The sequence below is a fragment of the Antedon bifida genome, chromosome 4 (genome assembly GCF_963402885.1).
Source record: "Antedon bifida chromosome 4, ecAntBifi1.1, whole genome shotgun sequence".
Taxonomy (NCBI): domain Eukaryota; kingdom Metazoa; phylum Echinodermata; class Crinoidea; order Comatulida; family Antedonidae; genus Antedon; species Antedon bifida.
In genome coordinates this window covers 33993998-34009943 of record NC_136229.1, presented here as the reverse complement: position 1 = coordinate 34009943, position 15946 = coordinate 33993998, and the positions used below count along the sequence as shown (strand labels likewise).

General features: G+C 30.2%; 1 protein-coding gene across 1 annotated transcript in view; it reads right to left on the bottom strand.

Moving 5' to 3' along the window:
- Nucleotides 1-15946, bottom strand: part of LOC144840730 (netrin-1-like) — a 46009-nt gene that overhangs the window by 11200 nt on the left and 18863 nt on the right. Inside the window, exons 2-3 of the mRNA XM_078696715.1 lie at nucleotides 9962-10150; nucleotides 823-972 (exon numbers count right to left, since the gene is read on the bottom strand). Of these exons, the coding sequence (XP_078552841.1) occupies nucleotides 823-972; nucleotides 9962-10150 (339 nt within the window). The remainder of the gene's footprint in view (nucleotides 1-822; nucleotides 973-9961; nucleotides 10151-15946) is intronic.

Genomic DNA, 15946 nt, shown 5'->3' with positions numbered 1-15946 from the left:
TGAATGTAATTTTATAATATTAGAATAGAATACAATTCTGTGAAGACATGCAAAATCTACATAATCATACAAACAGTAAAACAATCATGGCTCTGAAGTTTTATTATTAAATAATGAAAATGTGATAATGATGATAATGATTTTTTTTCTAAATCTATATTATGATTTTATAATTGCATGCATCAAAATCTAAGTTGGTTTGTTAACACACAATGTGTTTCATAGAAAACATTTTAAAGTAACGTTTGCAGAATTTAGATAATTATCAATGGTTAGAATGGGTTATACCTTTATTTTTTTCCTTAAAAAACACTTTCATGCATAAAATAAACAAACTGTATTTTGGTTTCTAGGTAACACACAACAAATTATTTATATTTGAATATAATTATAATTATTACTAAACTGATTATGTTGTTGATGTTAAGTATTTGGGTTTATGGTAATGATTAAATATTAGAGGATTAAAATACACACAATTAATCATATATTTGTCAAATTATTACCTAATGTTCCTTTTTGGGATCAAAGTTGAATCAAAGATGAAAATAAAACAGGAAACAAGTTCAAGCATTATTGGAAATGAATGGAAAATAATTATTTTAATGTCAATTTTAAAACATTAATAATTTACATCATCGTCTAAAGGTTTAATGTGCTGTAAACACACGAAAATATAACAACTAGAATTCATTCAGCAAAATCCTGGCAGGCCTGTTGTATATTATCATAAACAATAAGTAATTCTACTTTAGTAATGTCTATAATGTAAATCGTATATTTATTAAAATAGAATTACCACATAGAAAATTAAGTACTTACTTATACATGGTGCAATTGGTGAATTACTCTGATGGTATCCCTTCTTACAACGATTACAAGTTAGACCGGTCACTCCATCCTTACACGGACATTGACCAGTTGTCTGGTTGCAGATTTCACCAGATGATCCGACTGGGTGACAATCACAGGCTACAAGAAACAAAACAAAAATGAATGAAATGAATAATTTTTAAATAATGTGTCATATCATGCAAGATATCAAGCATTCAATACATTATTTCCAATTAACAATTATCCTTCAAACTTTTACTATAGATACACATTCACACAACATCTTCAGTTTGATATAAAATTGTATTGTTATTATATTATGTTTGGAATAAAAAAAAACTTTGCAAGAAAACTACATTATGGAGGTAAACCTCCATGACTGTAAGTACCGGTATCTATTAAATTTACTTTTTATTTTATTATAAATTCAACAGGAAGTTTATCATAAGTTTTCCATTTTAAACCATTCTGTAATACCAAGCAATCTCTTAAAAACATGCTAATTAATTCATCCTCTTGTGAAACACTTATAGAAACATAATTATGTCCATCATAAAGAGAACATATGCATTATACTTGATCAATTAATAACATAAGTTTAGTAATAATAAAACATATTTGGTAGGAAACAACTTCAGAAGTAAACATGTCATATGGTAAGCTTTGTTACCAAACTGGCATATGGTTTATCACCTTCCTTCTTGTTATTGAAAACATTAAATAAGTATGTTCATTATGTTTAATATAATTTGATCATTCTTGAAATTATGGTCAAGCCCTAAAACATTAATTATTTATTATCCTTTATTAATTAATGTAATAATGTTATATCTTGTTAAAGATGTATATCAAGCTTCTATCAGTCTTAATAATAGTTCATGATTTTCTTTTTGATGAATTCGGTTTTATTTAAAGATTTATTGTCCCCTGAAAAATAACTGTTACAATTTTTGTTGAATATGCCATTTTAATATCACATAATTGTTATCCACAAAAAAATTGGATTTTTTTTGGGGGGGGGGGGGGGGGGGTGGACAATACATCTTTAAAGATACAGTAAACCATTTGTTTAAATCATCCATTTCATTGAATTATCCATCCATTGCAGTTCAGCAATCGTTCATTCATTCTGAAAGTTTTCAATCATCCATTTAATAAAATTATTCAGTCATGCATGTATTCATTATTTGTTCATTCTCTCAATCAATCATTAATCTATTCATTCATAAAGTTACTTTATTCTCAATTATCCAAATCACTGTCAATTTACAAACCAATCATTAATTACATTGTCTGACTGGTCCCACACAGTGAATGAACCCCATGACCTCCCAAAAACAAGACTACTCTGACCCAGAATTTGCCAACTCCTCTCTCTTCCACCCCATTCCTTGTTATCTTCCCCCTTTCTCTCACTTTGCGTTTCCTCTTTCTGTCCCCTCTAGCATTTTTACAGTCTAATAACCTTCTATTTTTATATTTGTCTGAAGTTTATTTGAAATTTAATTTCAATTTTTTTTAAATTGGTTTGAAGGGTGATTTTAACCTTTGCAATCTAGCACTATTAACCAGTGGCAAACTTTATAAAAGTTTGAATACAAAATCAGTTTTACTTAGTATCTCTTTTACTTTTTGTGAAAGTTCCCATAGTCAACACCGTTTTACAGTGATATTCTATAAACAAATTTTACTTTATCTCAAACTTTCCTAACAATTTGTACGTCTTCTCTTACATTCGTTGAGCAATGCATCACTCGTTCAATTTGAACTCTCAATTTTTCTGAAGTTAAGAATGCTAACTCATTATGATTCTCATTAATTAGCGCATCAATCATTCATCATAGCGCAATAAAAGTGTTTCTATCTATGGATGCAAATTACCATGACGATGTAATAATACGCATAATTACCATGTTTAAGAGAACAGTATATAGATTGAAAGTGACAATGATGTAACTTATATCAAAAACACAATTTAAACTTTCCTCATGAAGTTGACATCACTGGATAGAGTAGAAATTGTAGAGTTTTGATTCCTATTTGTTTTGACTTTTGTAGGTTACACATTTTGTTTTCTTTTTGTGAAAAAGTTAAACCTACAATAAAACTATACTACTGTACTGATGAAACTAAATTTGGATTTTAATTTTTAATAAAGATTGCATAACAGTTTAGTCTCATGTAAAAGATCTATTTTGTACTTTTAATGCAATAAATTAGAGTAGATTAAAACTTAAGTAAAATGCATTGTTTAGAGCAAAGTTTTTTTCTAGTAGCAATTTTTACAGTTAGATTAACATATGCTGGTGTCAGTGTCCCAATAAGTGTTCAAGTGTCTTGTATCATATTCCATTACTTTTTGTATCATAAATGTTAAGTTAAATGTAAAGAAATCTCATTTTTGTGCTCTACTTCACATAACACCTGTAAATTATCTAGGTCTTTATGACTCCTGAAACAGATAAACAAACTTTTATTTAGAGGCCTACATCTAAAGTGCATACATGTATATACAGTACTCGTCTTTTAAGATGAATTTGAAACGATTAAATACTGAGAGAAACCAACTGTGTGCACTTTAATTGGAGTCTCTGGAGTCTTGAAACTTCATCAAGAGAAAAATTGTTAATCTAGTTTAGCACTCAATTTTTTACAATGAAAAAAAAATCATTGTCAATGTCTTTTTTTTTGACCACCACCATGAGGCATGTTGAGACATTAATTGTTAGCTATCCACACTGATCATTAAACTCACAGAGGTATTGTGAGACAATGTTATCCTTTAGCCTAAACTACTAGAGGCTAACTGATAGAAAACTTGGATACATATTTCATCATACATCTTACAATATGCTTCCCTTCCCACAATCCACATGTCACTGGGGAAATTTAAAATCATAATACACTATTTCTCTTCCAGTGATAACATCCGAATTTCATTTCATTCATAAAACACTAACATATCTTAGACTTGAACTAATCAGATTATTAGTAATAACAGATTTTTGAACACAAAATTAATGCAATCGTAACAACAGAAATTAGCCGACAAGTAGAGCAACCTATTTCAGAATGCTTTCCCATTCTACAGTCTCAAGAGCAACAAACTGACCTCATTCTTCTGTAAACTGCTTTCGTATCATTTCAAGTTCTTGTTTTTCTTTTAAACTGTTTGAATAGTAACAACTAATGTATGTTCTCAAGTTGTACTGTACATTTTTACAAAAAAGTACATATTTTTAAAAAGTAATTATTTTTATAAAACAAGGTCTTATTGTCTTTTTATGCTTCAATGCGCAATCTAAAATACAAAATAACCCTAGTAAATTCTTTATAAAGTACATATTTAAGACGTTTTAGGTCAACACCCATTTTATTTGTTCCAACAATTTCACTTTTTGTGTCTGAATAACCCTTTTGACTCTCTGTAATATTATTGCCTACTTACAAATTTAAATCTCTTTTTGATTCTGAGTTTTTAATCCAATTTCACCCATAGGCATGTTGTTTAGCTTGGGCTTGATTTGTTAGCCATAATTGTAACCAATGAACAAGAAAAATCAGAATTCTATATTTTCCACGCTCACACACTTAACTTTTTGGGTTACAATTACATGTAGGATTAAATTGTGTAGAAATACACAATAAAAAATTACTTAAATGATTATTAAATGGATTCATGAGTCCTACTGCCTCAATGTGTCTAATCTATGATTCAATGGAAAAGCATTTCAAACATTTATGAATAGGTAGATATTATCCATTAATAATTAATGTATGATAATAAATTTTTATCTCGGTATGTAACCTATTGGTATTGGTATGACACCCCTGTGTCATAACTGTTTAAAGTTCAAATTGACTGCTACTACTACCTTCGTTTATAATCACTTTTCTTTGATTAGAATGATTTAAACACCTACACTTCCGAAGTTATATTATTCAAGGTTCAATTTTAACAAGGGAATTAAAAATATTGTTTCACTAATTGTAATTTCAAAGCTTAAAAAAAAAAAAAAAGTATCACTTTCAACTTTGTCTTGTCTAACATTTGTGCAATCACTTGCACCTACTACTGTAGTACCTTTAAAAAGTGATAATCTAATAGACATATAAATGTGTAAATGGTACATTTAAAAAAACGTAAGACACAAAGTGTCAACAACATTAATCTGCTACAACAAATTACCAAGTTAATATGAGTTAGTGGTTAACAAGATAACATGCACTTTGAATTATTAATACAAGTATTATATTTTACAATAATCATATTGTTGAAAATTGGCATTAAAAATGTTTTTTAATCAAGTTACCGGAATATTTGACATTATCGTCATTACCATGTTGGGTGTATGAGGATAATAGCAAGTGCCCATCAGATCACTGTCAATTACAAGGGTCTATTTGACACATAGCATAGGAAACAAACCTCAAAGATGTAAGAACTTATTTGTGTAATGAGATGCAAACAAAATATATGCTGTTGCACCAACTTATAACATATAAATACTGTAATAGGTAAATATAATAACTAAATTTTAAAGTTGATAAAAAGAAAACTTTTAGAGGATAATAACAACCAACTTATAACATATAAATAATAGATAAATATAATAACTAAATTAAGTTGTTAAAAATAAAATTTGTTATCGCATTAAATTACATTGTTCACAACTTCCTAAACCTGTACAACAAGTGTAAAAATCTAAAAATCTCTGATGGCTGAAGGCGTCATGTTTTTCAAATTAGTGTGACGGATCTTCACATAATTTCATGAATGAACAACTAACATTTTTATCGAAGCCATGAGTGGACAAAGGATGTCGTCGGTCAGAGAATTAAAATCCCAAATCGATTCAGGGCCAAAAAACATTGAAGATTTTGTTGATATAGATTTAAACCATCACCTCATGTCTTAAATTAAAACTTGTTGCACCCATAACGATGTCATACTTGGGGGTCAAATGGTGCGAATGACCCTTCAGCGAACATGAATACAATATATTATTTTGCTTAAATTAAAATAATCTTATATGATAGCAAGGACCTGAATTTTTTATTTATTTATTTTTTTAATCAATTAACAGAGACGAAAAGTTCACCAAAAAGTTTTATATTGCCTGTACCCAGTTTCCCCAGTATATATGTAAATTAGAAAAATGTTCTATATAATTATAACATACAGTAAAATACAGTGCAATTTTTATTATTCAAAATAGATGTTTTAAAATGTTGTTATCATACAAACCTACTTGTCAATATAGTTAGCTACTGATTTCAGTAAATTTCCAGAGGTTTTCTAATTCTGTGTTAGGCCAGATATATCATGTCTGTGTTTGAACATGTGATTGTTAATATAATATGATACAGCATTTTTGTACCTACTGTAGGTCATGATATTTATTAATATTTATATGACATCTGGTAATTATTGTCTGTCTTTCCTCTCACCACTTTGCAAATTCTGAAATATCAAATTTACTTTTTACTTGGTTTTCTTCATTTTAGAAACCACATTGACCCACAATTAAAGGTCATAAGTGCACCTCAAAGTTGTATCATTTTAAATGATTTCTTTACTGACAATTAGGTGCTAAATAACATAATTGCTGTTAAAAACTTGTGTAAAGTTGATTCTCAAAAAAAAGTTAATTATGGTTGATTAAATCTAAAGTTTTATTTTGGCTGTAAGGGTTCATTAACTTTGCACCTATTTAACTTTAATCAATTCTGTTTCATTTAATGTGAAAGAAATACAAAACATGGTGACTTTTAAGTAATAAATCTACCACACCTTTTATAGTTATTGAATACAAGGTAATTAAAGTTGTATAGTTCTTTCAAATATACCAGTTCATTTCAGGTCACAATAGTGAAATATAGTTACATAGTTTTACTTTTTTTGGAAACAGAAGCTTTTTGCTCACTGCTGTTAGAATATTATTGATAGTTGATGACATTTGACATTATATCAGCTAATTTTGATTGATGATCATTGACTTTTCATTACTCAGCGTATTTACAAAATTGATGAAAATTAATTCTGACTGCTGTTGTATCAGCCTTATCCGATTATTACCGCGGGTCTTTTGTTTTTGACTGGACACTCACCTTTGTCACCTCTGCGGCCAATTAGCCAACACCTCACCTGGCCAGAGCATCCTCAGTCTGGCCCTGATTTGAAAACTTCCTTAGGTTTAACGAACGGCCTCCGCAACAACCCATACCGTATTATCAAGGTTTATTTTCTGGTCAACAATGACTATTTAGACGCTACAGCATGAGTAAGGCGAATTAAACTTGTTGTCATTATAATTGTTAACAGACTTGTGGCTCATCCTTTGTAAAATGTAAAATGTACCCATTAATAAGCCTCACTATATTCTTTTTATTCCTCATATACTGCAGGAATTCTGATATAAATTCACTACATTATTACAGAATATTGCACTTTGGTTCAATACATAGTATAGTATATTAATTTAATCATTTGTATTATGCCTAAAGCCCTCTGAAGCGCTAAAGCAGAAAAATGTAGTAAAATAATTAGATGACATCTTTTTTTTAGCATGCTATGAATGACCCCCGTGGGTTTGGCATATACATTCATATGTATTATGTAAAAATGTTTTCAAAATATGCTAAATTCCTCATCAATTGAGCATGTCATGATACTGCGGTAGTAGGTATTTTACTATTATAACATCATTAATATTATATGGTGCAATATCTAAACTAGTTAGTAAAAAAGTGTATGACCTTGTCCTTATACTGGTATTAAGTCTGTATTACCATGGAGAAATAAGTTACAGATAATCATGAAATTACTGCAACAAGTATAGAGAAGTTAATTAGTTCCTAAATTGAACATCTCATCAACTACAGGTAAAGCAACAACAATAACCTTATATATAGATAAGAATGATGCCTATCTGTTATATTGACTAGATAAAAAAGATACAAGATCTTTATTGGAATTAGGTTAGTTGGTTAGGCTACAACCCTCACAACAAGATAGAAGTTCCAGAAGTCTAGAAACCATGCTGGCAACAAGCCACCCCATACTGCGTGTCAAACCATCGCAGCCGGCTCGTGTTTGCTATCAAGGTGAATTATGAAACCGTTTAATTCCATCCCTAATAGACTACGTAGGAGTCAACTTGGGTTAGTTGAACGTGATTGCCACACAGTACGAGGGAAAAAAAGAGTACATCTCAATTTGTCTAGAAGTTTTCAGCCACACACAATCATTCCAAGTTTAAAGTAATACAATATGAATCCCAAATATTTAAATTACCTGTAGAAATAAAATTGTATTTTTCTTAGCAATTCACTCATTTTTCACCTTATTATTATTTTAAAATATTTCAGTTTAATATATGCATGAAATAAAAATATTTCAGGTATAATTATTGTTTATTCTAAATAACTACATCAGCAAAACTAAGTTTTAATGAAAACAAACACTGAATCTAGGTTAGTATAGAAGCTACAGGTCTCAAACAACATACAATTTTTAGTAACAGATAACATTAGATATTTACCATTACAATACGAATATTAATAATACAATAAAGAAAAATGATGTATATATATAATAGGTTCACATACATATAAACAAGTATACATAATACAACTATTTCTATTTTGTATTTCATAAACATAGGAAGTTAAAGTTTTACCAAATCTGTCTAAAATGTAATTTTAAAAAATTGCATTTTAGCTTGGTAATCACTTTTAAAAGAGTTGATGATTCTGTAACAGTTTGGGCAGACTATTGACGCTAAGGTACGTGTAACATTGACTTAACACCCAAATCATCCCTTTGAGATTGCAACGGAAATTCAAAAACTGCTAAATGGGCTCAACAGGAAGTTGTTGAGTTGTTCATTATCTGACTTCAAATACCATCAATAAACTCAAATGGTCAAAATACAGAAAGAAATTAAAAGTGGAAGTGTGAAAAAAGGAAATAGATATTGAATGTAATTATAAAATGGTATGATTTATAGTTTTGTTTTTATTTACAATATTAAAGACAATTGTAATCATTATGAATTATCAAAGAGAGTCATAAAATGTATAATTTGAGTTAACAGTTTTTATCTTTTATAAGAATATAGGTTTTTAGAATGTCTTTGTATTGTTGTATTATTCACTTTTCTGTAAACAAAATTATACTGAAATTCATAACTTATTTTTAATGAGTATTTTATCATATTAGTTTAGTTTTCAAATTTGTTTTTTGATGGAGAATAGGTTGATTTTGTCTTTACTTTATTTACCTATGTGACCTATACCCATGTGACCTACAGTATACCCTAAGTTACAAATGTTTCCATTACGCTTGACAACAGTTTCTAAGTTGTAACCAATTCTCAACACAATCTTTTGGGATCGGAAAATATGTTTCCTTTGTTTTTCTAATTTCTACTTCCTGTTTTCGTTTCCTTAAAATAATTTTTTACAACATTTAAAATGGAGAACAAACTTCTGTCCAATCGTGATTCGCTGCGTCAAACTTGCTTCGTAATGCTTAATTGTTAGGGACAGTTCCACTTTCCCATGGGTAAGATTTAATTATCTTCCAACAGTAAAGGTGGGTCTGAATATCGTACCTTGACCGAGCATCATGGGATTTCCGTCTCAGTAATTGTGGTGGAAATTTGCCTTGGCAGTTGTCTTGGGCTGTGTGCGTATGTGCGATTATAATCAACTGTGACAATGCATTTCTTATATTATGACGGGGCTATTTTTATGTGCTACTTTTATAAGCGCCAATAATTAAGCAGTTTTTGTTTTTAGCAGAATATTTTAGTCGCCATACAAATGAAGGCTTCGGGCTAAAGCACAATTTGTGGTATCTCCTGCAATAATTGAAGAATTAGACCAAATTATCTTGCCAATCTGCATTTGGGTTTATGTAAATAAAAATTAAGATATTAACACAAATTACTTTTGTGTGTTTTTACTGGGGTTTTTTTTCATTAACACGAATATTTGTCAATAACATGTTAGTCACAATAGAATTACTGTTTGCATGCAGTAACCAATTAGAGCAAGCAAACTAATAATATATTCGCAAACTGTTAGTTCCCAGAAACACCAAACACCGTGCCGAACCTACCTGTACACGCTTTTCTGTGGGTTATATCCTGTGTAATATCGCGATAGTATCCCTCCTTGCAATAATGGCAGTAACGTCCCGCTGTGTTGTGCCGACAATTCAGACACACGCCCCCACTCTTACGTCCTGATAGTTTGTAAAGTTCCATGTTGAAACGACATTTCCGGGCATGAAGGTTACAGTTACAAGCTGAAGTTATACATGAAAAAAAATAATAGTTACGAACTATCACATTACAACAAACAACTTTATAAAATAAACTAAAATAAATTAAAAATGGAAATACAGAAATAACAAAATAACATTTTGAAAATGAAATGAAATGAAAAAAAAACAGGTCAACAAGAATTTAAGAATGTACTATATAAAAGAAATACAAGATACATTATTACCACTGAAATAATAAGAACAGGTGAAGCAATGGGACAGATCTGACAAATGTTTTAAAACAAAAAAACATTTTAAAGAACATGACAACAAAAAGCTCTACTGCATTGACTGACTGCATTGACGTTTTTTGGTTTGAATCTCAATGAATTTCATACACCCTGCACATTTCACAGAAAGGTGTAAAAAATGGTGATAATGTATTGTACTACGATCATACCATATGCAATACTTAAGTGAATCTACTGAGACATCTGCTAAATGATGTTGATAGAAATGGGTCAATGATGGTATACAACATTAGTATAGCAGCATAGTGTTTTACATGTATCCATTAATATCCTAAATTCTCATCAGTTTACCAGTTTCACAACAAGAGGTACAGCGTCTGGTAAGACACCATACCATGAAATATATCTTATTTTTAGAAATGTTAGCAGTAACAGTACTTTAATTACATGTTTTTGTCCTTATAAACGAAGCATGATTCTTGTTCCATCCTCCTCATGGGAACGCATTAATTTCATATTTTTTACCTGTGCAATCCCTTTCATTTCCTTTACAAAGGTGATAATTGTATACTTTCATTTTTGCATTGTCTGCTTCAACAAAGGTCTGCCACAAAAACATTTTAGAAAAGTCATGTCTATTTTAGCGTTTCCTGTACGTCAGATAGTTTATTCAGTAAAGATGCGAAGATACGTTTAGGGAGCGTGATCAACAGTTATTGTATTGCAATAACACATTTTAACTTATGATTGTTACATTATTTTAATCTTGCCAGATTACTGCAGACAACTATTATTTACTGCAGTAAAATTACCTGACATAATTTTTACAAAAATGATTGTCTATGGCACTATTATGCATAGAAAGTACAGTTAACACTATTCACTTAAAAATTAATATCATAAACCTATATGCACTTGGTCTTCACTCTATTATTGCTACTTATTCCATTTTACAATTTCAAATAACAATTGATTGTAACATTTGAAGGTTGTTGCATTAAAATGAAAAAAAAATGAAAGTGATGAAATGAATTGATCAATTTTTTCAAGGATATGATTTTGTTAATGTCTGAATTCATCTAATACAGCTTTTATTACTGATTAAAAGCCATTCAAACACGCTAAAGTAATATTAATAATGTCTTCATTATTTCAATAGTGAGGGTGAAAGGGAGAAGGCCACAGTAAAATTATGTTAACAATTCAAGATTATAGTTGCCCTTGATGACGAAAGGGATGTCAAATTAATAAAACATCAAATAATTATCAAAAATCTTAAAGAAAATTAAAGTATAAGGTTTGCCATATCCATGTAATGACGGCAGTAAATGTTTTGGTTGTTATATAAATGTCTAAGACTCAATGTGAACTGTCCCCCTCTGTAATATGTCATACCTTGGACATCTTTCTTCAAAGCATAGTGATTTGCTACACCTGTGGAGCAATTTAAGTACAACTTAAAGACCTCTTAATTAGCTCCACTTAACTATATGGTATCATTATCTTTAAGGTGAGATAGCTATTAAAATACAATAGGTATTATATTGTCTATTAGTGACTACTTAAGCCAATCACATTTGAGGTATTAAGATTATTAATTGCTAGCTATTAATAAGCCATTACCAAAGCTACCTGTTGATAAGCCAACACAAGGTGTGAAAGATCCACCATCAACAGATGTCTTCTTTCTTACATTTGTTTACCATTGTTTACATTCTTTCTTGCCTAAACTAAAGTAAACTTAGCAATGAATATGATGAGAGCCAGGTGAGCAAACTCATTGTTAAAAGTTTCTTAGCTGATTTCAAGTACCCATTAAAACCTCGCTGTTGTATCAGTCTCAGACAATCGCGCTGTTCCCCGATGCTTATGACTCTTAAGTTTCAAGTAGCTCGCTGGTATGTTTGCCTGGCTTATCTAAAGAGCTTCGTCAAAGATTGAATTGAATGATCGAGTAGTCTTCACATTTTTCAATTTTGCTTATTAAATGATTATTTCTGTAACTAATATGCGAAAGGATTGATAAATGTTAAGGACAAAGATGATGGTTTTGAGTTTGTATTCACATTATTTTTAATAAATTGACTGTGATCAAGTTTTAGAGAGAGGTTAGGTTTGTTTTTGTAAGAACAGAAGACATCTTAGGCTCTGTTTACACTATCAAATTTTATGTGACCATGTATGGACATGATGATGTCATATCACTACCATATTTGGGCACATCACACTTTTTTTGTCAAACTACTTTGATAGTGTAAACAGAGCTTTAGGCAAGCCTCTACAAAAACACCTACCATCGTAATTCATCACACAACATTGTGTTTTATAATAACCGATGGTTTTGTTTAAGAACAGTTGCGTACTAATGGATTCGGATGCGCACAATTCTGGAAGCGTTTAAATTGCAAAGATAACGGTCAAAATAACATTTGTCCCAGGTGTCTTGCGGTGGGAAAAAGCGCCTTTTTAATTTCTAAAACATTTCTTAGAATCTGTGGTCGGTAATGTGAAATCTGATACAGTGGTCAATGACAAGGGCACTACATTTTACCCCCAGTTACGCTTATGGAAAAATAGCTGTCTCATTGTGTGTTATTGTAAGTAACTGTTATAATAACTGAAATGCCGCAATATAGTATTAAATTATTATAATACCTATGAACTGTTTTTGTCTTTTAATAATACTGCTATTTTGATTAAATGACTAATAATTAATGACTAATTAATTACATTATTAATGACATATACATTTTATATTAGAGGATTTAGTGAGGTTGGATATCCCATTATTCAGCAAATAATAATTTAATGAATTTATGTTTGTTTGGATACCATTACATTCTTCCTAATTTTAATTTTTGTTTATTCAATGCAAAGATGCATAAATATGATCACACACTCACAAAATACAGCTATTGTAAAATCTGGCACACATTTGGAAAAGAGAGACCGATATTAACATTATTTAAATGTTATTGGCAAAGAAACAATTATAAAACAGTTGACTACTTTCCGTTAACAAGTTCAAAGATCTGCAAATCATTGTGATTGTAAGTAATTAAGGACAAATATCAGTTTTGTTTTTTATCTTTTAACACAACATGTGTTCGTCATTTTTTACTTAACTACTTAAAGCAGACCGTGTGCCCCTAGTGTGTAAGGACAAAGATGATGGTTTTGAGTTTGTATTCACATTATTTTTAATAAATTGATTGTAAGTAATTAAGGACAAATATCAGTTTTGTTTTTTATCTTTTAACACAACATGTGTTCGTCATTTTTTACTTAACTACTTAAAGCAGACCGTGTGCCCCTAGTGTGTACATCGATGGAAAGCATGATACATACATCATTAAAAACATGTCCGTAATTATTATCCACCCTGTTTAAAATATACCTTATATGATACATACACCATAAACCATTTTGCCGGTATCAAAAGAGAACTTTTTAAGGATCGTCCATTTTAGTAGAACCAGAAAATATATTGTATGGTATATTGTATATCATATTATAAGAATAAGAAGCAAAAAAAGGTGCATGTTAGCACTAATCCAGAACACTGTTTTAATGCAAGCCAATGAGGAGTATTCCTTGTGGATATAATAAGGATTTCCCTTACTAAGAAACAACAGCATTTAGGTGGGTTCTGTATAATTGGGCTGACATGAAAGTTTAATAGGTTAACAACATAGTGAACATATTCCCCAACATCATAAGAATTTATGTTTCCCTGTCTGATAAGAATGTTCCTTTATGTTTCCCTGTCTGATAAGAATGTTCCTTTATGTTTCCCTGTCTGATAAGAATGTTCCTTTATGTTTGCCTGTCTGATAAGAATGTTCCTTTATGTTTGCCTGTCTGATAAGAATGTTCCTTTATGTTTGCCTGTCTGATAAGTTTCTGTGTTCACAAAGTTTATATAAGACGGTTTAATAGATAATCTTGTGTCAATGAGATAATAATAGAATGGTTAAATATGCTGTGTCAACAGCTAACTTTAGCACCCTTTTGTCTTTCTCATTATTAATTACGTTAGTTTTGATGTGAATTTCGCTGTTAACGCTTATTTTTACATGTTTAGTTGTATTATGGAAATAGATATCAGGTATGATTGTGTATTGTTCAATTTGACCTTTTTCGGGTCATTGTTCCATGATTTTGACAGGAGTGATGGTGCAGTTTTTCGAGGTTCCCTATTGGGCGTTACTCATCGATTCTCATTCGGGCCATGAGAGTTGGTTAGAACGGTGTCTTACACATTTCACCTGTATTCTTCTATCGCTTCAATTTAGGTACTAATGGTGTTAATTAAAACCAAGTCCCATTAGGATGTCACATAATTAAAAGCCTTTAACAATTCAGCATTGTCACAGGTTTGAAGAAGTTCGCAGAAATGTCCTCGTCTTCGGGAAAAACATTGAATTGAAAGTAGACTATAAATTGTTTAGTTTATTTTATATTTAGATATTAACTGAATGCGCGACCGTCATTTTAAGTATTTTGTAATTAATGTAATACTACGATGCTGAAGTACTGTCGTACCAGTAGTATAAAGTATTCTATAAAGTAGCCGCCATTATTAAAAACTAGAAGAGATGAATACTGAAAGTTCATACAGTACGTGCTGGTAAACTTTGAGATACTTAATTTTATTTTCATAAATTTGAAGCTCAGCTACAGTATAGTCATCACAAACTAAGATTGATACAGTATGTTTAATCTTATAACCCTTGATGGTGGAACACTGGTTTGCATGACTTAAATTTAAGCACAAAGTTTTATAGTACAAACAATTTTCCATTTATTTATTAATTTAATTATGCTTTGTATTGTGAAATTCTTTTACTATTAGAATTGGACATTATAAATTAATTAACTTGCAATGAAAGAAATTTGAAAATGATAAAAGTCTTAAAAAGGAAGATATGAATAATTGTAAAGAAAGTAAAATTACAAATATATGAGAAATTTAACAACTTTTCTCTGATAATTTCCTAATGAAATTAAGCTTTTTTATTATGAGTTTATCAAAAGTAGTTTGCAATTCCATATGGACTAGGCACTCTATGAAACGTGTGTAAAATATGAGGAGATTTTTTGTGATTATTTCCTAATAAAATTATTAAATAAATGTATTAAAAGTTGTTCATAATTCCATATGGACATGAGGAGGAATTGTTGATATATAAAGCATTGGTTTCTGAATGACTCAGTGGTGATTGTATAGGTTGTGCCAGTGTTTCAGTAGTTTCCCAGTTAGCATTATTTCCATGCCCCTTTTTTGTATGACTCAAAGTTGCTCATATACGCTTCATAAATCGTTCCCCGCTATAACATTTCAAATGGACACTAAGCCACGGTGCAGTTAGCTGTCGTTTGCCCAGAATATCTGACAGCTAGCCAATAGCAAACTTCAGACTTTTTTTCCCACGATTCTACAAAGTAAATTTAGTTTGTAGACAGCAATAGAAAATTAACTTTGAATTGTAGAAATTACAATGTGCCACAAATAGACTAAAGATTGCTTCAAAATTGTCTGTTTCATCTTGGCATATGATTTGTCTGTAACACATCAATGTAGCTT